Source organism: Athene cunicularia, assembly GCF_003259725.1.
Source record: "Athene cunicularia isolate RWA chromosome 2 unlocalized genomic scaffold, athCun1 chr2_part1, whole genome shotgun sequence".
In the NCBI taxonomy this organism is placed as follows: Eukaryota; Metazoa; Chordata; class Aves; order Strigiformes; family Strigidae; genus Athene; species Athene cunicularia.
The window spans coordinates 35,436,054-35,459,601 of NW_020799095.1; the positions used below are offsets into that span (position 1 = coordinate 35,436,054).

The window sequence follows — 23,548 nt, forward strand, 5'->3', positions numbered from 1 at the left end:
TTCTACGTTTGGGCTGGGAACCGGAGGAGGCACCTGTGGTCGCCGCCGCCATCCCCCCCATCTGCGGGAGGATGTTTTCCTTTTCTACCGTTCAGCCTCAGGTGAGAGGGCTCACGGAGCGCACCGGAGGCGGTCCCGGCCCCTTGCGGTGCGCAGCTCGCCGTCTTCAGGGCCCTCTCTCCGCTGGGCTATGCTCGGGGGCTCGTTTCACGTACGGACGTACGGATAGAGGCAGCGGGTCTGGGCGGAGGCACTCGGGAGAGCCGGAGATTGCGGGCCTCGGCTGAAGGAGCCGAGATCCCGGCTGCCACGTTTCTGGAGCTTTGGAGAGCGCCCATGGGGCGTGAGCGAACGAGGTGTGGGGGGACGCATCGCGAGGGGGCTGTCGGCTCGGCGGAACCGAGTGTCTAGCGGGGAGAGGAGCGTAGGGGGACTACAGCGGCTTGGGATCCTTACCTAGGAAAAATAGGTAAATGGAGGCGAGAAGAAGGTACAGTGAAAGGTTGTAAAATCTGAAATGAAGAAGTAACCTAAAGATGGCGCTTTTTAGTATTTGTTTTTGTAGTAGAAACAAGCGAGAGGAGTGCTACTGCAGCTAAACTGTGTTGTTAATTGGCACGGGTGGTTGTGGAGACCAAAAATAAATTACTTAAAAGTTAGAAGAGTTAGCGGAGGACAAGTCATTTGTTACACAGAACAAGCTGGATGCAATCGGGAAGGTATCTCTTACTAAATAGCGAGTTGGATGGGACTAGTGGGTTTTATGGACTTTGATCTGAACTAGGGAACTTTATTTTTACTTTTTCCGTTAGGGGGATTAGTATGTGTTAGTCTTATTCCACAGTGGGATTTGTTCTTTCCAGATGTGGAGAATGTGTTATTTTTTTTTGTTAGTGCAGTGAAATGAGAGAATTTGTAATGATATTTTTAGGAACGTGTCATTCCACCTTTTCATAGTGGGAAATGCAGTAGGACAGCTTGGTTAGTCGTTGGGATGCTGGCTTTGACCTCTGGAGGCTTCATGGTTTTACCACAAACTCTGAGAGTAGTAATTATAACTTTGGACAATTAATTCTGAGGTAGTTTTCATGTCTCGCAGCATTATTTCTCTTGATCTGCCTAGTCAACACAGAGATGGAAGTTCTTGCTGAAGGACATTCATAGGCAGAGGCTTAATCAGGTATTGATTGCAATCTGGTATTGTTCTGGCAGCCAGAGTTGCACCCCAACTATCTTCCCTAGTGATGTGTAATGAGGCTGAGGCGTTTTGGAAGTGTTGGGATTATTTGTACCATATAGTCACAATAGACATAGTCATGTACTAGGGGAGGAGCTAAAGTGAGATGCCAAGGAAGAAAACATAAAGAAAACTTTTGGAAATAACTTGTATAATGCAGGGAAAAAATATAGATACTTCAAGTTATAAAAGTATTACTTCATAGATGAAAATAGGTATTGTTTGGAAATAATACAAAAGTCAGTAGTACTTAAGAATGGTGATCTGTGAATTAGTAAGATGTTGCTAAATCCTTATGATTTAGTGCTGTTCAAAAGCAGCCACTGAGCTTTCTGTTCAAATTGGTTCAAGGGGAACCAGCTTAATGAGATCTGTTGCTTGGATATCTGTTGAGGGGTGATCTAGAATTTACTGTAAAATTTCATATTAAAGTCAGAAAAAAAGGCCTACCACTAAATAGAGCACCTCTTTTACCATTTGTTTTCTGTTTGTTGTTTAAAAAACATCTCTTTGCACTGTGTTGTGAAGTCTCGTCGGGATGGTGATCTTAGTTTTGTGTTGGTGTACACATTTCTTTGAAAGAAGGGAAAGTTCCTGAATGACAGTAACTATAAACAGGCTTTAAACATTTCAAGAGATGGTGTCAACTTACAGGCTTTTCAGGATAGAAGTAATTTTCTATTGTTTTTCTTCTCTTTTTCTCCCCTTATTGCTTGTGCTTCTTTTTTGTGTGGTTTTTATTGGTATGTGGGGGACAAAACACCTATTTGGAATGTAAGTTAATTGACTGTGGTGGAGATATGGTGACAAGTAAAGAACATTGTTTCACAAGGTTTTGTGTTTTATTTCCATGAAATGATTGTGAAGTTTCTAGTATTTGTCAAAAGACAGCAACATCCTTATTGTTCTGTCATCTGGTTGCAACAGCACATATCTAACATAGCAAATAAGTGATACATTAAAAAAAAAAAAAAGAAAAAACATTGGAAAAAAAAATTCTGAAGTGTAGTAGCAATTTAGTTTCCCTGCTGTTTCAGTTGAGAACTATCTGTAAGAAGTTGTCTATTATTTTTGGTAACTAAACATTGTCTTAAGTGCAAACTGAGGGCCATCTTTCTATCTCCTAAACGTCAGCGATTTGTACCTACTTCTGTATTTGCAAATCTAGTGATTATTTTCTTTAAACCATGCTTATGTTTGAAAACCAGGAAAGGTAGCTTTTTTTTTTTTTCTCTTCCAAGCTTTGTGATCTAATTTGTCAGACGTACTTTAACTTTCTTTTTTCTTTAAATAGAGGTATCAGCCAACACTGTGGTATTGAAGCTAAATTCATGTGGTTTATTATGAAGTCCTCAAAAGGCAGTGTACAAGATATGCCATTATAAGACAGGGTTTGAAGTAGAGATATGTTTATATAGTTTAAACCAGCTTAAATCAGTATCTGTTTTTTTTTTTTTCAGGCTACCGTTCCTCTGAGTCACCTTATCAATGCCTTTCATTCACCAAAAAGCTCCACTACTACTGCCAGCACAGCATCCGCACAGCCTGTCCAGAGGGAAGCCTCCCCAGAAAATGATCCTCATAAGAGTGAGGTACTAAAAACCTTTAGAAAAAGTGTTGGTTTGCTTTTAGCTGAATTAAATCTGAACAATATCAGTTTAAGTGAATTTCATCTTTGACTTGTTTTATAAAATAATGTGCCTAAACAAAACAGAATGTTAACACACAAAATGTAGTTTTTTGACAGGACCTCAGTCAGTTGGTGCTTTGGCAGTAAGAATTCTATGAAAATTCTATTTCATTAATAAGAAAAAAGCTAGTACTTGTCTAGTAATTTGCAAGTGAGGAGGGGATTTATTTTCACTTTCAACTTAATTGTTACTTTAGAGCAAGAAACATTACCTTTTCTGTTAATAAACTCCTTACTGTCTTTTCACACTCAGAGTTCTACAGACGTTTGTTTCATTATTGATTATGCGAAAACAGACTGTAACTTAAAATCTGTTGAGGGTTTTTAAATAGCATATTGGCATGTTTTCTTATTTTTCTATTAAAATATCATCCATTATCATTAGGTATCTTTTGTTCTTCACATTGACAATCAAAATACAGAAAGTGCAAAGCAGTATCAGGTCTTGCCACTTTTCTTTCAACTAATTTCTTAGAACAAGCTTTATAACTAAGAAAATGTTTGTGGGGAAAAACATGGAATCTGTCACTAACTGCAGAACTTTGGATATCAACATGTGTTGTACTAGTCATCTCTGAGTTGTGACTCCATTGTTGTGTTGGTTTTGTATTTTTGGTGCCTCTGATGATAAAATTTTATTTCAGTGGGAGACCTGGATTATTGAATAAAACTGAAAGTGTGTTTCATTTATTCAGTTCTCTTGCTAAGTAGAAAGACAAATACAGAATCTGGCCTCCTTTAAATACAGAGGGTTTTTCACATTTAATATTTTCTCTCTAATTTATCATATACCTGTTTGCTTCCTCCTAGCATGATAAAAGTGTAACAATAATAATTAAAACCCCCCTCTTAATTATTTTTAAAGAAAGTTTCTAAAAGCAAGTTGATTAGATTATAATAAACCTAAGCTTAAATAAATGTTAAATTTTAAATTACCAAATACTGATATAGAGACTGCAGTTATAATATTGCATAAAGTCGAACTATTAGAATGGCAAAAATCATTATTTGAGAATGTGAAGCCTCTGCTGTGAAGTTAAATCTGTATTTTGAAGTAGTAACCTCTTCTGAGGGGTCTCAGAAAATGTTACATTTAAAAAATGTTTTTAATCTTCTTTGCTCCGCTTAGCATTTCAGTATTTTTCCAAGCAATTATTAAGCTGAAGTAGGAAGGTTTGATCTACTCCTTTAAACCATGTGTAAAAGTGAAATGATGTTTAAAAATGTATTCATACTTATTTTGAGTATAAGTGGACCAGAAGCAATCTGCCTTAGCCTTTAAAACAGAATACTTTTGATAACTTAAGAAATCCGTTTGAAACTAGAAACTTTGAATGTGGTGGTATTCTGGATGCATCTAGGAATCTGTTCTAAAAGTGCTTCTCCTGAGAGATAATTCAAGCATTTTTTTATGTATGTCTTTTTATTGGAAATCTAGTTTCACCTTGAAAGTAGATCAACATAAAGCTTACATAAAAACAATTTAGGAAGAAAAAATCTCTAATGCTCTAATAAGAATTAAAAAAAAAATCTGTGCAAATACATTTAGAATAGAGTATTTCTCACTTAAGAAAATGTTACTGTAGAAGCAGTATTGAGAGGCTAATAGATATTTTAAAGGGTACAAACCAGTACCTATTTTTAAAACATACTCTCCTATTAAAAGATTTTTTCCCTATCTGTAAAATACAAGATTGAAATTACTTTGGTCAAGGTTACTTCTTTAGTAACTTAAGTGTATGTGCCTTACATCCTCATTTTTTTTCATAGTTTCTCTGCTTTGTAGGATACAACAGATACAAGTACTTACCCTTTCCCCATAGAAACTTTGGCCTTTCATTGTGTGTCTAACCAGCTCATGTCTTTTTAAGATTTTAACTGTGGGTATAGTTTCCATATATCCAGTCTTTGTGCTGCTGTTGAATCTGTACTATCTGTAAAAAGACTAGCAAAAAAAAAAAAAAAGTTGAGGGGATTTTGCTGTTTGTTCACTTGGATCAAATACAATGGGTGGCTATTGCTGTACATCTTTCCCTCTTGCAATCTCCGTTTGCTCTGTCATAAAGAGTAGAAAGAGTTGGAAAACTGCATTTTTTTTCTCTGCCTGCTTCAATCAGGGAGCAGGAAGGTCTTAAAAGACTGAATTGGGAAGAAAATATGCTTGTCATAAATGTACTGTGACAATGAAAATGTCAGCGTGTGCAAATGGAAGAGTTATTTTGCACTGATAGGACATGATTGAAGAAAGAGTATTTGCTCCTTTCATTCGTTTAAATTTTTTTTCTTTCAGTCTGAACTGTGAAATACAGATGCTGTATTGAGCCAAAAAGTGAACTCATTCTTAATTTTTTTTCCCCCACAGGCAATCTTAAGTAAATTTGAACATTTATTTCTATTTTGCAGTCTGTACTTAATTTAAGAGACCTGGGATTGTCTGATTTGAAAGCTAACCAGTTCAAAGAACTGGTGAACAGGTTGCTTCCTGGCTGCTATGCGGAAAACAAAGTCTCTTCACAGTGGCATACATCATACATCTCTGCTGAGTCCTTCTTTGAAAATAAGCATGGTATGTTTCAGAGTAAAGTGCTAGTGAGAATTGATAAGATTATAAAAGTGTACACAGTTATTCTTTAATCTCTTGTCCTGTAGATAACTCATAGTTTAAAAATCTTTAATAAAAAGAGTATTAATGCTTTTTTTTTTGTATACAGGTTGTCTCTAGAGTGGTGCTTTTGAATTTTGGGAATTTCAGGAAATTCAATACAGATTTTGGAATTGTTTCTTCAAATTCAGATTTGAAGTTGGCTGCTATTAAACTTGTCTGAACTCAGCTGTAGTCCAAGGGCATTGTCTCTTGAATTGGTGAAAAAGTTCATAGTTTAGGCTCATCATTGCTTCACCAAATAGAAGGAATTAAGTTTTGCTAATCTACTAATGTAACACAGTCATGAACATCTCCAGTTTACATTAAGTTATTCCTTTTTTGATTGAAGCAACATTACCTGAGGACATTAATTAGAAGGGAATTCAGAGTGGCAAACTCATAGCAGTCCATGTAGAGTATTTCATTGCTGAAATACACCAAGAGTGATTCCTTACAGTTAAAGATGTTTTGTTGAGATTAGCCTAAAATACAGGAAGCAAGACCATTGTAGATGCTCAAGAATGAGTTAAAAAAAGAAGCATATAGCTGACATTTGCTACACTGCCTGTACAGTATTGTAGTTGGGAGAAAGAGCATTAAGAATAGTATCTCAGGACTACTATTAGAGAAGTCTTAAATTGCATTGTGATGCAAGATATTAAAAAATTAGCCCAGAAGCAGTTTCCTGAATGTGAAGAAGAAAGTTGCAAATGCTTTAGACCTTTGATAGATGAGGGTGGAAGCTCACCAGACTGGTAGTTTTCATTCACAGTTAATGAGGCGAGGTTATAGGTGGAAAACTGCAACAGGCAAGGGAGGTGCTAGATCTTCAAGCATATGCTTTTGGTGTAGGTGACACTGCATGCTATGGATGACTGTTACTGTCATATGTGTATGTTGTGCAAATACTTGTGCATAAAGTGAGGAGAGTATTTCTGTTATTGAAATGTATTTGTTCATAATTATGTTGTACTAGATTTGCCAATCTGCAGTATTGCGGAAGGTCGTGGAATGTACAGCATTTTCGAATTAATAGCTGATTTTTCTTCTCCTTCCCATAGTTCCTCAGTACTTTGCTTGTTAGCTTGAAAGTTGTTATTACAATCATATACCTTCAAAAAATTTAGTAAGAACTTTCAGCGTTCTTTTTTGCTGTCCTTGATGTATCTTAACTGGTGCAATAACTTTCTCAGAATATGTAAAATAAATGAAAAGCCCCATCCTTTTTGTGATAAAATTAGCTTCTGAATTTGTACGGAAGAGAGCATATATAGGCTTGGCCTCAACTTTTTCCCCTTCCTCCTCAGGTTTCTGATGTTTCTTAAATAATTCTTACTTTCTAGGTGAGGATGAGTTCTTTGAACTTTTGGTAACTAAACAACAGATAAATGACAGTTCTCTGGTCTTGCAGTCAGCAGTGTGCTTGACATAGTATCTGCTGATAACTTTTTCATGGAGATGTTCTTTTATTTCTTCTTGTTTCTGTATTGTATGAGGACTGTACGATTAAGTAGACAGTATAGTTTAAAATGTTTTCATGCTTTATATGTAGTCTGTTTGAAAATGCTTGTGAGGAATCTATTCTTTAAAGCTGGAAAACTGAATGATTGGTTGAATACTGGTACTTCAGCTTCATGAAAGTCTTTGGATTCCTGTCCGGTATAGATAATTTTATTCAGCTCTGTACAGATGTGCAGAGTTTTACCTCCTAGATACAGCTTCAAATTCAAGATTCTGGGAACCAGTGTTTTTTGGAAGTTCTAATTAGAAAAAGTTCTGGTATATTGTAAAGTGCCTGACGTAGGTTAATGCAAAGAAGTTAACTATATGGTAATGGTTAATTTGTTTAATTACAGATGCGTGAAGGACTGTAGTAAAATAGAATTAATATTTAAGAAAGAAAAAACAACATATGAGAGACGTAATGTTTAGCTGCCATTTAATATAGAGTATATTTACACTTTGCTGTATCTTTTTGCAGGTTTTGTGGATGTTTTCAGTGCTTTACGCTCATCTTGTTTGTATAGACAGCGTCCTAATCCCCTCCAAAATTTCTGTTCAGATGTTCGGTGTTGGCCAGGTATGAAACAATAGGCAATGCTGGTTTTAATCTCTATAGTATCTTTTTATTTTGGGAAAATATTTTACCTTTGTCTTAGAGGTGTCACTCAAGAAATACCAGTAAACTTCGAGGAGGAACTTTAGATCATGAAGTGATTTTTGCATTTGAGTAGTATGTTTCCAGAAATAAATTAGTAAACATGGTGTAACTAGAATCTAGTTCAAAGATGTCAGTATTCGTAATTGTATTCTTAGAAGACGATATATGAGCTGATGACTATTGAATCTGTAAATATATTGGATCTAGTATTCATCCAGGTGAACTTTTTAAGGTGTTTGGTGACTGATTTAAACTACTCCTGGATGTATGATGGGTAACAACAGGGCAGCATTAGCAAGAAAATAAATCAGGAGGTCAGTGAGTTCAAGTATTCTCATCTATTCAGTTCTTTCTATGATACATCTGGATACTGTGTCTGATTTTGTGTCCCATGGTTAAGAGAGATATTCTGACAAAATGGAGATAGCCCAGTGATGGGCCACAAGGAAGGGTGCAAATTTTGGAGCATTTAATTTAATATTTTAAAGTTAGCAGAAGAGAAGGCAAGGAGTGACCACCAGATTGCCGTTTGCGATTCTCTTTCTACTGTGGATGTGTTGGGAAGATGATGTTCAGTTCAATCACAGTAGTCATTGTCATACAATAGTTTCTGAAATTTCATAGTCTTCTTTTGTAGTGGAGTAATGGATACTTTTTTGTTCATTTTTACTACTTTAAGTTTACATACAATCACGGAACTTTAAGACTTTGAGATCAAGAGCAAGACGTCTGCAGTCAACATCTGAACAATTCACAGAAACAAAAAATTCACTTTCTTCACTTTTGAAGGTAAATATGAGTAACATTATGAAATTGGTTTTGGCTTATTCAGACCACCTCTTTCTTTTGAATGAGCCTTCACAATTTACCAAGGGTATTTTGTTTTGCTCATGTGAAAAAGTTTCTTCATTCTAAAACTTGAGCTAATGACAACATACTGTTTTTCTTACTAATACACAGATTTGCTTCATGTATCAGCAATATAAAGATTATTTGAATCATTTAGGAGAGTAGTTTGAGTATAAAAATGGTTTTAAAATCTAGAAATAAAATGTATTCTGTTTTGGTGGCTTTGTTAAAAATAGCTTGGAGTCAAATGAAGTATTTGTTTAAACAGAAATACAGCTAGTTTAACACACAATAATATATATTTTTTTCCAAGCAGTTCAGCGTGTGATTGATGTTTTAAGAATAGATGTACTTGTGGCTAATATATTTTTAAAATACAGAAATTCTAAACTTGTTATTTTTATGAGTTACAAACTTACATGCATACTTTTAATTCAGCAGATAGCTATCCAAGTGGTAACAAAGCACTTAACAAAACCAAGTTAACCTAGCTACTCTTTGCTTCTAATTGGTGGACAGAAGTAAGGCTAATTAAAGCATTTGATCTTATTGTGTGTTAATTAGCTCCGAACTCTCTCCTTCTAGGCATATGTGGTTTATTTAATCTGTGGACTAGGTATACTGTGGGTGAAGATAAACCAGAGCTCACTCCATGCAGTGCTGCTTTAAAATTTGGTAGGGTGTATGAGATATATTTGATCAAGCTCTATCAAAACTATAATTACAAAGATATTTCATGTTTGGGAATAATTTAAATTAATTTCATGAAGCAAAAAGCTTAAGCTAATAACTCCTACTGAATCCCATGTATAAAGCTAGCGGTGTACAAATCTGCCTTAGGCTGTGTTTTCAGTTTGGAACTGGGGTCCAGGAGAACTCTGAACCTGACCTGTCAGCAAAAATTGGGGTGCCCCTACTGGAGCCATTGTGATTTCACACTCAAGCTACTGCCCTGTGTCATGTAACTAACCCAGAGCACCTGAATTACATGCTTTAAAAAATTTTTTTTTCCCCCTCACGCATGCTAGCCAGGTAGTAGGTTAATTGTGTATCAAAACTTAGTGTATACTAACACTGCTGTGGAAAATATTTTAGGGCTTTATCCTGAGAAAGCGAAGAATTGATGTTGAAAACTTAGATACACTAATGAAAACAAAAAACATCCCAGAAGCACACCAGGATGCTTTTAAAACTGGTTTTGCAGAAGGCTTTTTGAAAGCACAGGTATTCCTGCAAAAAACACTTGGTAAGTTGTTTTAGTTCATGTATCTTGTCTTTGTGTTCAGAAAGTAGTTTATTTCAGCCCATACTAAAACAATTTTGTTTTCTTTTACAGATTCATTAAGAAGATCCCGTTTACTTTCTTTCTTTCTCTTTGTTCTTTGTTTTTATCTTGCTATATATTCATCATTTTTACCTGGGAAAGGTTCCTTTTCTGATGCTGGTTAGTTAACTTTTTTTTCCTGGCAATTTTATTTGTTTATTCCAGCAGGTTTAGCACAAATTAAATGTCTTTTGACATTATGATTCTTCTAGAATAACATTTCAGTGTAGTAAGGAAAGAGAAGAGGTTTTTAATGCTTTTTGGTTGCAGCTTTTCAGATAGTAGTGTGACAAAATGTTTATGGAGACAAAAAAGTTGTCTGTTCGTATGACTACTTTAATTCTTTTGGTGAAACAATTATGTGGAACCAAGCAGAGAAGCAGTCAAACTGTTCACCAGTTACATATTTGTCTTTGAATTTAGATGATGTGTTATCTAGGTCAGCCGTAGGCAAAATGGTTTGATTTTTATTTGTAATCACAGCCTAGTTTATAGTGACTAGGTACTTGCATGGCCAAATTGTTGTCTTGAGAAATCAACTTCATGCAAAGTTATCACCTGGGTCTCAAGACAGTTAGGCTGTATGCAAAAACACTGAAGGAGAACTTCTGGCTTTGTGTACATGGTTTTGGGTGCAGAGCTTTCTGTACTATGAATGACTAAAAAGTAGTTATATCGCTGAATTTATTGCAAATATGTTAAAGATTTTAAAAAATAAATTTCATCCTTGCTGGACACTTAGAAGGGCATGTTTCCATTTACAAAAGTGCAGGTATAAAGTTAGTGGCTTAATTGTATGCATTCAAGTGCGAAGTTCAGTCTTGGAATGAAATTACTTCACCTGTAAATTTGTTGTTTATCATTTGCTGTCTACTATTAGTACGCTTTCGAACATCGAGTATCTTTGATGCAGCAGTTGATCCAATCCAGTTGAAAAATGTCACCTTTGAACATGTAAAAGGAGTAAGTTCAAAACTAAAGTGTATGTGAGTTCTTGCTTAACTTGTCATTGTGAGCCTGAAGGATGGCTTGCTCCAAGAAATTTCTTTCTATGAACTGAAGCCTTACATCTACTGGCCACTCCAAGATCAAGGAGGGTTTTAACCATGCTTGTTCTGTTTTATATCTTTGTGGCATTTAATACCTTATAAAAGGTGCACTCTTGACTTGTTGAATCATCTTTAAAGGCTAGGATAGCAAAAGGCATGCCTTAAGTATCCGTTTTAATCTGTTTTTTGCAGAAATTGACTTATACAAGAAGATGGCAATTCCATTTGATCATTTCTCCCTTAGTACCATCTCTTTCTGGATATCTGATATTAGGACAGGAGATACCGAGATTCCCAGAAAGTGGGCATGTCATTGCTGATGGGATAGCTTTATTTTTTCTGTTCAATTGTTCTTTGGCTTTTATGGCCCCTCTCCTTCCCCTTGGACAAATAGAATTAATCTCCTTTTAACTAATTAGACTAATACCTTGATGTAGAATTTTTGATTCTGTATTTATCTTGTTGGTCAGATCTGGTCTTGAACTGTCTTCTTATTCCTTCAGTATCACTAACTTTAGTATTTACTGAGTCATATGAACAGTTTTATGATATATATTGAATTAAACTCATAGACACTCAGTATCCACATGAATTCTGTGGTACACTTTTATCTCCTCTTTCTGTTGTGTATTTTTGACAATACACAATGAGAGACTTAGTATCTAACACAAAACTCACCTACAAAAAAGTTGTGGTATTTTATAAATGTTTAATTATATTTTATGACATGTTTTTAATGTGTAGGTTGAAGAAGCTAAACAAGAATTGCAAGAAGTTGTGGAATTCCTGAAAAACCCACATAAATTTACTGTACTAGGAGGTAAACTTCCAAAAGGTAGGAATCATTGCTCAGCAAAAGTGAAAATCATATGTACCTGTGGTTACCTTTGTAGTTTTGTTCTATACCTAATGACTGATGTAGAGCCTAGCTTCTGAATACTTTTTCCTTTAGTTAGGGAATCAAAAAAGTATATAACCAAAATGGGCCTAAATACTACTGTTGTATTTAGTTTGTATCTGGGAAAAATAGTGAAATAATGTTAGTCATAGTGGATTTCCTTGTTTGTTTAAAGTACTTGAGGAACAAATGAATCTTTAAAGAGAGTTGTGAAAGTTTCTTTATTAAAGGATACCATTAAACTGAGGTACTTGGGAGTGGGGATTATGGTATTTATGTTGCACGCTTCCTGTCTTACATACAGTTCCCCATATGTAAAAATTGGTCATTACTGCCTACCCTCACAGGAGATTTGAGGTATCTGAGATATTCAGATAGAAGCAGCAAAGAGGCCTGGATACATCTTACATTCGGTAGAAATCCAGTAACATTGGGCTTAATAAGCTATGACAGTGCAGAGCAGTGGACTGTAGGTTCTAGGCAAAACCACTTTCAAATATCAGTTGTTAGCTGCCTTAGTATTTCTTTGAAGTTCCAAGTAACCTTTTAGAGATGATATATTGAACTATGAAAATTCTTTTACTTTATCACTGAGCATAACATAGTATTAAAAAAATACGTACGTATAAAGTTATGTATAATTGTTGTTAATGCCTTTTTGAGTAGAACTTTATGTATCTCAGAGGTTTTTAGGTCTGTCTTACCAGCCTCTGCTGCTGCCCCCTCCCCATCTACAAGGATATCTTTTTTGAAGTTAATAGCTTCCTGTCACCAAATTTTTAATTCTGTTGTATGTTTTCCCATCTTGAGAAAGATATGTAACATAAGTTTAGTCGCCCCCAAAACAACCTGTAGTATGCAAATGGTTTTTGGGGTTAGACAAAACTTACAGTGCCTTCTTCAGGTATTAAACTAATATATAGTAGTTCTTTATCTTGAAAGGCGGGGTTTTTTATGTAACTGAACTCTTAAAAGGCCTTCATTTTTTCTGTACAGTTTTCAGCACCTTTACGGCTTGCTAACTGCTTTAGACAGTTCAGAAACCAATGTTTTCATTAGAAAGGATTATTGAACTTGATCGTAGTAGGAGGCCAAATGAATCTGAAACACATAAACCTGATAAGTCTGTTTCCTGTCAGTGCTCTACGCTGTTTAAAGTCAATTACTTGGAATGATTTAATTTTTTTTAAAAAAAGTTCCAATTTCAGAAATGGCTAGGACAGTGTCAGTTTGAAGAAGACACAGTTAGGGATTCAGCTGCTAAACTCAGCAGTAATTTTGTAGAATGCTTCAGGCTTCTGTTTTTATTTGATAGTCTTACAAGTTTTTGTTGTTACGTAAATATGGATTAGAGTATCTAGATTTGTTACAGGAGACTGCTTCAGACTGCAAGTAATGAGGAGGATCTGAAATGGGATGGTAACACGATTTTTTGAAGCCAAGTGTAAATTATTTCTTCTAATACATGGAATAAACAGTACCCATGTAATAAGACTTTGTAAGTTTGGTGGGTTTTTTCTTAGTTTTTTTTTGTTGTTGTTTGTGTTTTTAGGCATTCTGTTAGTTGGACCACCTGGTACTGGTAAAACTCTTCTTGCACGGGCTGTAGCTGGTGAAGCTGATGTTCCATTTTATTATGCATCTGGATCAGAGTTTGATGAGATGTTTGTTGGTGTAGGAGCTAGTCGCATCCGAAGCCTATTCAGTAAGTTAAATCTTTGTGGTTTTGAAATCTTTTCACATGCGAGATTAAGTATTCAGCATTGTTTACAAGGTTTGATTAATGACAGTTGTGGTTACTGGAAAGTGGTATTGTATGAGGCTGATAAATAAAACTTCATTTGTGTAGCTAAATCTGAGGATTCCTTGAGCATCAACTAACTATAGGATCTTGCTAGTTGTCAGATGAAACTATAGCAAAAATTGTGACTGATTTTACAACACTCCCAGAGAGAATGAAAATAATTTAATTAGAAATGTAGTCTCCTGTAAACCAAATAAAATATTTTAAATTGTAATTTACTTACATAAATTTTTGCAAATTTCAATTAAGTTGTAAATTTAAGATAAAAAAAGGTGTTAATGTTCTCGATTACTTCCCTCATATTTTTTTTTTTTGAATTTTTGAATTAGAACTTTATGGCATCACAGTATAGCACTAAGCTGAGACTTCATTTCTCATACCCATCAACAGGTCCAGAATAAAGGGCATTATAATGAAACTGTTAAAATTAATGTTCGAATTGATAACTTTCACAGATTAGGCTTTCTGTGTTGAGTGTATAAATAACTATCAGGGGAGAGGGGGAATTCAACTTCTCTTAAATGGAAAATTGATAGTGTCAGGCATATACAACGTGGTAGAAAATAGTTTGCATTTGTAGAAGAAATGTGACTTGCTTCACATGGAAAGAATGCAGAATTTAACTTATGTTATACCTTAAAGTGTATGTTTCTCTCCATTGACTACAGAAGTTTAGATGACTGCCTTGTACATTAATATCAATGTCACAGATACGTCTGGCTGGGTGAGATGAGTTGCGTGCTGGTATGCATGTACCTGTTCATGGTCTTGAAGTTCATTGTTACGTTTTTATTTTGTGTAATTATTACTACCTGGACTGGGAGCCCAGCGAGTCATAAAGGTTTCGTGATCCCCTTGTGTTAAATTAATGTAAAATGATGCCAAACAGTTAAAATGTTTTACTTGTGGTAGAAGTAACTTAAACTTGGAAAAGGATAGTAAGCAATGTGGCCTCTTACTGGTAAATCTATCAGAAAGGAAAGAAAAGGAAGGGAGAGAAAGAGTCAAGGAATCTGGATCATTACCCCAGGTTCCAGCGTTGTTTTGGGGCCCGTAATCTTGGGTGGTGGGTGCACAGCTAGCAACCAATCCAGTTTTCTGTTACCTTTTAAGTTCACTTTATCAGCTGATTTGCCTACTAGATGAGGAGAGGTGGGTTTTCCATGAACTCATTAGCATGAGAGACAAAAAAGGTAGAGCATTGGTTCTGTGCATGCATTGAGGGGGAAGAGGGTTTAACCCTTTCGTTCAGTTGAGTTGGTTGTGATCTCCACTTGCTATCTTTACCTTTCCCTCTGTTACTGTTTTTTCCTGACTTCATGCTTCTTGGGCAACCATCCAGCCTTTGGCTCCTTCTGGGGCAGATGTTCACCTCTTACCAGACTTTTAGCTCTTCTTCAGGGGTTTAGTCACTAGCAAGGCCTGCATCATTTATGCAAAAGTATCAGGCTTACACAATAGAGCCAATGGTTAGATGTCCTTGTTGGAAGATCATTGCAGCAAACATTTCAGTGAATGTTTGAGGCATTAACTCCTTCAGTTCCTCGCAATATTTAATACCTGTAAACTTGAAGGTAAGGTCTTCACTGTTAAATAACAAGCAGGTTCTATTAAAATGTTAGTGTTTAGACCCATCACACTTCATACTATTTTTGTTTAATAGGACAGTGTTCTCTACCCAAGCCAATGAAATAAACTGTTGTAAGGAGTTGATATAAAATGCGACAAATTTCTTAATCTATTTTACTAGTAACTTCTTGTAGCAGGATAAGGATAAGCTGATGTGGAGATGAAAAACATTGATTTTCTTTGTATTGCTTCATTTCAAAAATACATTTCTTTTTAGGCTAAAAGACAGTTCTGGTGTTGCATTTAATAGATAGAACACTTTACAATCCAAGAGTAATAGAAATAATAGAATCCTAAATTAGGTGATGCACTGTGTTCCTTTGTGTGGTTGAAGTGTCATTCTGGTGTTTTTCTTTTGTCAGGGGAAGCAAAAGCAAATGCACCATGTGTTATATTTATTGATGAGTTGGACTCTGTTGGTGGGAAGAGAATTGAATCTCCAATGCATCCCTATTCAAGACAGACCATTAATCAACTTCTTGCTGAAATGGATGGGTAAATATATGGATTCTGAGAGCACAGAAGGTGCTTGACTGACTGGTATTTTGAATATTTGGGTGATTTTTTTTCTTCTTTGACAGCATTGATGTTTTTCATAATTTTTTTGTAATGGTTCTAAGTACTGCTAACAGTAGCATTAATGGCCTTACTGTAAAGAGTATAGAAGCTTCTGAATTGAAGTAACACGGTAGCTGTAATTATTGTAAATATTGTCTCAATTTTTTTAGGCTGGCTATATATCTAAAGGCAGAAGTTGAACTCTGAGATCAGGGCATGTTTTTAACAAGTTGCTGGGTTAAATGTGGTCATTCTTAGATCACATGTTGTGGTTTGATCGCATGCTTTTAACTGGCTAGCTGAGGCCATCCAGAATGAGAAGGAGTAGTAGTTATTGACAAAAAAAAAAAGTGTAAATTCTGTCTCAAAAAAAAAAAAACAACCCTCACTTTTTTTTTTATACAGCTTTAAACCTAATGAAGGTGTTGTTATTATTGGTGCAACCAACTTCCCTGAAGCGTTAGATAAGTGAGTATAATATATTGATCTTTTTACAAAACATGTATTAAAAAACCAAAACAACCAAAAACCCTCCACAACAACGAAGTTGCTTGTGATAATTTTCAAGTATTACAGTGTTATAGCTGGGGTTTTTCCCCTTTTAAAAAGGATGTATATCAACCAGGTTTTGGCATTTAAAAGGTTGTTGAGTTAAATATGGAGAACCTTCTGGAAGTTTTTCTACTTAAATTGACCAGCTGCATTCCTTGTTTGCAATGCAGAATTTTCAAATGCCAAAAAAAAAGTGAAATGGGTTGGTAATAAACATCTTTCACCTGTCTTTTTTACAAGCATAAGAAAAATTTATTCTTTGCATCTGTGTGCCAGACATAGTCTATGTAGATGTCTTTAGAAATATCAGATGGATTTTTTGTTCCTTCTGTATGTTAGCAACAGTTTACTACAGCATTTTTAAATCAGTGTATTAAATTGTCTTTTCCTTAGTGCTTTAATACGTCCTGGTCGCTTTGATATGCAAGTTACTGTTCCCAAGCCTGATGTAAGAGGTCGTACTGAAATTCTGAAGTGGTACCTTAATAAAATAAAGTATGATCCATGTAAGTACTGTAATATCTTTTTAAGTAGCAGTTTTTATACTGGATCAGCCCACTCAATATATTAGTCCTTTATTCCATCAGCAATTGTGGCTTTACCATGTGTCTCAGTGAAGAACACAAAAATTGTCTAGCATGTAGTGTTACAACGGTCTTCTGAAGCAGTGTTTCTTTCTAGTCCCCAGCAGTTCATAGTGTCTTAAGAATTAGACTTCATTTGTTCTAAAGTTGAAATTTTTTTTGTTTAATGGATTTTTTTTTTTAGTAGAACATGACTCTTGCTTTTATTTCAGTGTTTCTTGATATTTCTTCATGGTACAAGCTTTTTCAGGAGCAGTATGGACCCAAATGACAAGTTTGTTTGTTTTTCCCTACAGCTGTTGATCCGGAAATAATTGCACGAGGCACAGTAGGATTTTCTGGAGCAGAGCTTGAGAATCTTGTAAATCAAGCTGCCTTAAAGGCAGCTGTTGATGGAAAAGATATGGTAACCATGAAAGAACTAGAATTCTCCAAAGACAAAATTCTAATGGGTAGGATTTTATACAAAAGACATACATGTATGTTACAGTGCACAGGGGTTTTGTTATGTGATGAAAACTTTTACAGAGAAGGAAGTTTTTATGTTGTTGTTTTTTTTGTTTGTTGGGTTTTTTTCTAAATACAAATAAGTCCCCTGTTAGTTAATTCTGAATAGAATCTTTTAAGACTGGAGAGCAGTATCTAAAATTTAGTAACATTCTTTTGAATTAAAAACTTTGCATGTTGTACTTCAGCCTAGAGGAAGACACAGGCTTGATTTCTTACCCTTCCACTATTATTCCTAAAGGAAAGGAGAGAAGAAATGATCAGAAGGCTGGAACTTCTGTCTGACTAACTTGTCTTGCTGTAACACAAAACTTAAACATTGGAGACATATACACTAAAAATATGGTCTGTTCATACTTGGGAGAAGAAATTGATTTTTCTCAGATTACTCAGACTGTATTTTAAATCTATTCCTTTAAAAGTAACTTGTCTGTACATTGTATTGTGGTCCATTTTAGACAGTAAAATACTGCTTGTAAACATTTTGCGCTTAATAACTGTTAGTTAATTTTGTTGGCATGCTGTTCCTCAGCTACTTTGTGCTCTGTTTGAGTATATGTAATGTGTGGATTGTGGTGGTTAGCTGTACAAAAAGGTTTTAATGTTCCTCTGTTTAAGGACCTGAACGTAGAAGTGTAGAAATTGATGAGAAAAACAAAACCATCACTGCTTACCATGAATCTGGACATGCTATCATTGCATATTATACTAAGGATGCAATGCCAATCAACAAGGCTACAATCATGACACGAGGAACAACACTTGGACATGTGAGTATTTCTAGAATTTTATGTTGCTTTACTGGTGTTGAGGAATTTGGCAAAAATGCTATTTGTAATTATGTTAATGCATATTGTAGTATGTTGACATACTCAGTCTCTTGGAAGACTCACTGGTCATCTTTTCTGTGTGATAGAAAACTTTCTTCCTTTATTTTGAAATAAAATAGCATATGCTAGTAATAATAGTTCACATATACAAGGAAAGAAATGTCTGTTTCATTCTGCCGCAGTTAAAATAGCACCCAATAGTGAAACTTTGAAGAATGTCTAAAGGATTGCTCAACTGTACTTTTAACACAAACATCCTTTATTGCGTTATTCTTTGTCCAGTGTGACTTTTTCTAAACCTAATAGGTTACCTACCTTGTTTCTATTATAGTTATCCTTACGTGTTTTTGTTCTGCCTTAAGCTGCCAAGCATTTGAACAGAAAAAAATATTTCTGTTATGTCTGTTCCTGTTGAACTTTATCCAAGTTAATGTGTTCAGTTAAAAAAAAATTATCAGCCTGAATCCTCCAGGCAAGTTGATTAGTGCTCAGTACAAGTGTAGGGAAACAGGAGAAATTAATAGAATAGCTCATTCTGTTTCTTCTGGTGGTAGGTTCAAGTTGCTTAATTTTATGTGGTGCTCATAACCTGTAGGAGACTACTTCAGCTGGTAGACTAAGCACCTCCAAGTAAACCTGATGAGTGCGTAGACTAGGAGGAGGCCCAGAACATCTACTTTGGATATAAACAAGAATATTTTTCAGATTGTTTTGGTATTTCTTCTGTTTATTGTTACCTGACCACAGTTCTGTCTCCTACAGGTATCTTTGCTCCCAGAAAATGACAGATGGAGTGAAACTAGATCCCAGTTGCTTGCACAGATGGATGTCTGTATGGGAGGAAGAGTAGCGGAAGAGCTCATATTTGGAAGTGATCACATCACAACAGGTCAGCTGATCGGTAGTTAAAAGAATTTTGGATCAAAGCTTCTGGACTAGCATGTTTAACTTGGGTTTCAACAACTAATTTAAATCCGTTTGCTATCTAGGTGCTTCCAGTGATTTTGACAATGCTACTAAAATTGCAAAACTGATGGTGACTAGATTTGGAATGAGCGAGAAGGTAGTATCATCAATCTTTAAATATTTATAAGGTACAAAGAAATGCTCTGTTCTGCAACTAAATGCCTATTTGGCTCTCAATGATCACAGAGACAAAGTAGTTCTGGCAAAAAAGTAATTAAGCCTTATCACTGGTCCTGCTATAGAGAACTCAACTAGAAAACCTGTATATTTGACAGTTTAAAAATTAACTTGCAAGATCTTTGCCTCAAAATTGCCTTGAAAGTTACTAATGTCTACAGAAAAAATTTATAATAAAACCAAACATTTTAGTATTAAGGGTAGTCTTGAGTTTTGTGGAGGGAGGACTGGCAACATTGAGTTTTCTAGGCTTCTAAAGAAATTTCTTTAGTTATCTTTACCCATCAAGTATTATACCCATCTATACCCATCAGTAGTCTAGGGATTTTGGTTTGTCTTTTAAATAAGAAGACGCTTTAATCAGTATCTGTACTGTGACCTATTGAAACAGAACTCTGCGGTGACTACATAGTTGATGAATAGACTTCTGGTTTTGCTTCTGTTGCAAACACTTCAACAAGCATTTGATTAATGATTTTATTTGTTTGCATGTGGAAGCAGTAGGTTTTGAAGCTGTTAAGTGTTTTATGTGTATTACTGCAACAGTGGCAAGATAAAGATATTTTTGTGTTGTTTAGCTTGGTGTTATGACCTATACTGATACGGGGAAGGTTAGCCCTGAAACTCAGTCTGCAATTGAACAGGAAGTACGAACACTTCTGCGGGTAAGATTCACTCTCCCTCCACTCTGAAACATTTATTTTGAGATGAATCGAGCATTAGGCTACTTGATTATTCAGTTTAGTAATGTATACTCATGAAAATACACAGGTGGATTCCCAAATATTTAGTGTAACTGCAACTTTGAATCTTTGCACATCAAAACTTCTTGGTGATTATCATGCACAAGTAGTGAGAAACAAGTTGTTGGTGGGTTCTTTAATATACTCTTAACACTTGCAAACTATGTTTGGTCAGGATTTGTTTTGCCTAATCAATTCATAGGAAAAAAATTTTGTTACTCCTATGTTTCATAACTTGCAGTTAAATTGCTTTGTATAGAATTACAGGAATGGCCATATCAGATCAGAGAGTTGCCTTCTCCAGTATCCTGTTCCTCACAGTGATCAGTATCAGATGCTCAGGGGAATTTGTAACGTTTGATAATCATAGAACTTGCAGGTCACTGTTCTGATAATCTGAATTAGTTTGGTACAGGCGGGAGAAATATTTATGTTGTAACATTAAAACAAGTAACACTTTTGCTGTAACTGTTTTTGAACTGACTTGGTCGTGTAAGAACTGTTTCTGTAGAACTGAAAGTTAAGTTGAAGCTGGTAATGCTGACAATGTGCATCTACTTGCAGCAACTGGTAACTTGTTGGGTAGCTTTCAGCTTTCTAAAAGTACATAATACTTTGAAAGTTTTATAAACTTTTAAAAACTTTAGTCTTTCAAATCAATTATATTTAATTGGCAAATTTTCAAATCTAGTAAGTCTTTTTTAAGTCATATGTAAAAATACTGAGGCTTGTCTCAGGATTTTAATTTTAGTCCTACTTCTGCAAAATGCAAAGGTGGCGTAAAGTTGGGTTGTGGTTTATTTGGATTTGGGGTTTCTTTTTATTAATTACGTGAGCTAGATTTTAAATCTCCATAAGACAGGAGCTGTGCTAGCTATAAAATGTAAGGCATAACTTTAAATGTTTGTTTCAAGCTGTATTTATCTGGAAACAATTTTTAAAGTGAAATCTTGCTGTTGTTTTTGTTGTAAAGTCTTAAAATCTCCTTACGCTTTTTTTTTTTAATATTAGGACTCATACGAGCGAGCAAAGACCATCCTGAAGACTCATGCAAAAGAACACAAGAATTTAGCAGAAGCTCTATTGAAATATGAGACTCTGGATGCCAAAGAAATCCAAATTGTTCTAGAGGGAAAAAAGCTAGAAGTAAGATGATAACTTCTGAAATGCAGTAACTGATGATTTGAAGAATGTACATCTAGCAATGCAGTAGTCTTACGCAGCATAGCCTTTTTTTCCCTTTCTGATGTGTGTATGGCATTAGTGACACTTTAATATTACTCTGTCTCTTGTGAGCTTCTGTTACTCATCTTTTTGTTGTGTCTCATCAGAATAAGACACACAAAATAAAGTAAATTCCTCATCCTCTGCTCCCTATGCTCTTCCCACAAGAATTATTCAGAAAGAGAAATCTCAGGGTTGAATGCAGAATTTTGATTGAGTCGAATGTGTTGAAGCTGAGAAGAAAAACATGCCAATATACTGGTGTGTTTTGGCATAGCTTCCTGGGTCATACTGCTACATGTGTTTGAAGTGATACCCCACAGTGGAATGTTGGATGGATAGTGACTGATTGATTTGTAAGACAGTAGTACGTAGTCTAACGAATGTTCGTACTCTGAGGCTAGAGATCACTTTTACAGAAGACTTCTTAATTAGAAATGTAACAAAACATGCCAAGGAATGAAGCGGCGACACAGTGCATCTCTCTCAAAGGGAGTTGAGGGAGCCTTATGTTAGACAAAATCATTAGTGATTGTGTTTTCAGTGCTCTTGGGGTTAAAATACACACATGTATGGCTGGGAGAGAAATTTTAGTGCAAAACCAACAGGCTAAACTTGTCTAAGCCTCTTTGGACCATGTTTTGGGCAGAAGCATGGCAGGGATAAGAAATAACCTGTGACCTCTGATGTGCTGCTGACAAGATTATTACTTTTTTTTATTACTGCAGTAGATGGATAACAGTGCTTTTACACCACTGGAGATTCTACAGAACTAGTTTTTACTAATGCTATGTGCGAGCGTTTGATAATCCAAGAGAATTTTTTCAGAGAGGGGGCAGTATTGCTCAGTAAAGAGTAGTTCAGAAAATGTTTGAAGCATGTATTTGTTTCAGGTAACATTCCCAGTTCTGTTCTACAGTAGAAGTTGGGAAATAAAACCTTTTCTTTCAACCCTTACAGAAACCTCTGGAAATTCAAAGAGAATAAGAATACTGGCATGTAATTGCTAGTGATTACTTCCACTTGACTGGGAACTGCTTCTGTTTTCAAAACCTTTCTTATCTCATGGAATTGATTTTTAGGAATAACACATCTTGATCATAATCTTTCTGCACAATTAATTGTAGACTCTTGGGACTGTAAACTTCTGTTGCAGAGAGGGCCCTTTATTAGCATGTTAATGCTGAAAGCTGCCATACTTGGACATGAAAATAGTTGGGCTGGTGCCAATAAATGTGAATGGAAATTGGCAACTATACTTAAAACTAGAGGTAACATAGTATTTTAGAATTTTCTGAGTGTAATGCTTGATTATAACCTAGTTTTTTAGTAAGAGCACATGCATTTTTTTTCTTTCAAGCCCAGGATAACTTCTATTTGCCTATTTTTGTCAGCTTACTATAGTGACATCCCAGTGCAGTGTGGGAGAACTCCCACATGTTATAAAACAGTATAGCGAATGTCTAGGCTGACTAGTTACAGTTGTACATGTATTTTAGGAATATGCCAACAGAAACAGAAATATACTGCATTTGTTTTTTGAGTAATAAAGGTTAATTTTAATTATGCATATTGGTTTTCTTTTTATTCATTGTAAATTGCTATAAAAATGTAATACCAAGTTCCCTACTATGTAAATCGAGGTGTATAAAACATTTAAACTTGTAAATAAATTTAAGATGATGGCAAAATTGCACTCTCTCTAATTAGATTTCTAGGGAATGTTGTCCCTGGAAATTTCAGTTGCTGCTTCAGTAGTGGGACTTGAATGGGAACTTTTCCAGCTAATGTGAATCTGCATTTAGAAGCAAAAGAAAAAAGCTTTTCACTTTTGCAGTCACTAAAATCTGTGTTGAATGATCTGGTTTGTGGGGTAAGTCCTGGAGCGTCTAGCTTAGCTTCCGTCATTAAAAAGCTTCTTGTTTATGCAAAGAACAGTCTCAAAAAAGAATAGGGAAAAAAAGGTGCTATCTCATTGGATTGTGTAAGAAGACTGTTAAGAGATTAGCCATCACATGTAAAAGGTATCTGCTTTTTGGTCAACTTAACAGCAGAGTTGTTACTGAAGAGTTCACTGTCTTACCTAGGTGGTTGTGTGCCTGCCAGTATCTGTGGAGTTTCA

General features: G+C 35.4%; 1 protein-coding gene across 1 annotated transcript; it reads left to right on the top strand.

Annotated features, from left to right (window-relative positions):
- Nucleotides 1-6: 6 nt before the first annotated feature.
- Nucleotides 7-22,996, top strand: YME1L1 (YME1 like 1 ATPase). Its single transcript, XM_026842435.1, has 19 exons — nt 7-101; nt 2,698-2,829; nt 5,331-5,493; nt 7,553-7,651; nt 8,412-8,521; nt 9,677-9,827; nt 9,918-10,025; nt 10,786-10,868; nt 11,699-11,789; nt 13,405-13,557; nt 15,648-15,780; nt 16,249-16,311; nt 16,789-16,901; nt 17,276-17,431; nt 18,105-18,256; nt 19,079-19,205; nt 19,306-19,379; nt 20,038-20,124; nt 21,214-22,996. Exons 1-19 carry the CDS (start codon nt 72-74, stop codon nt 21,355-21,357), a joined length of 2,169 nt encoding a protein of 722 aa, XP_026698236.1. The 5' UTR covers nt 7-71; the 3' UTR covers nt 21,358-22,996.
- The last annotated feature ends 552 nt before the right edge of the window (nt 22,997-23,548 follow it).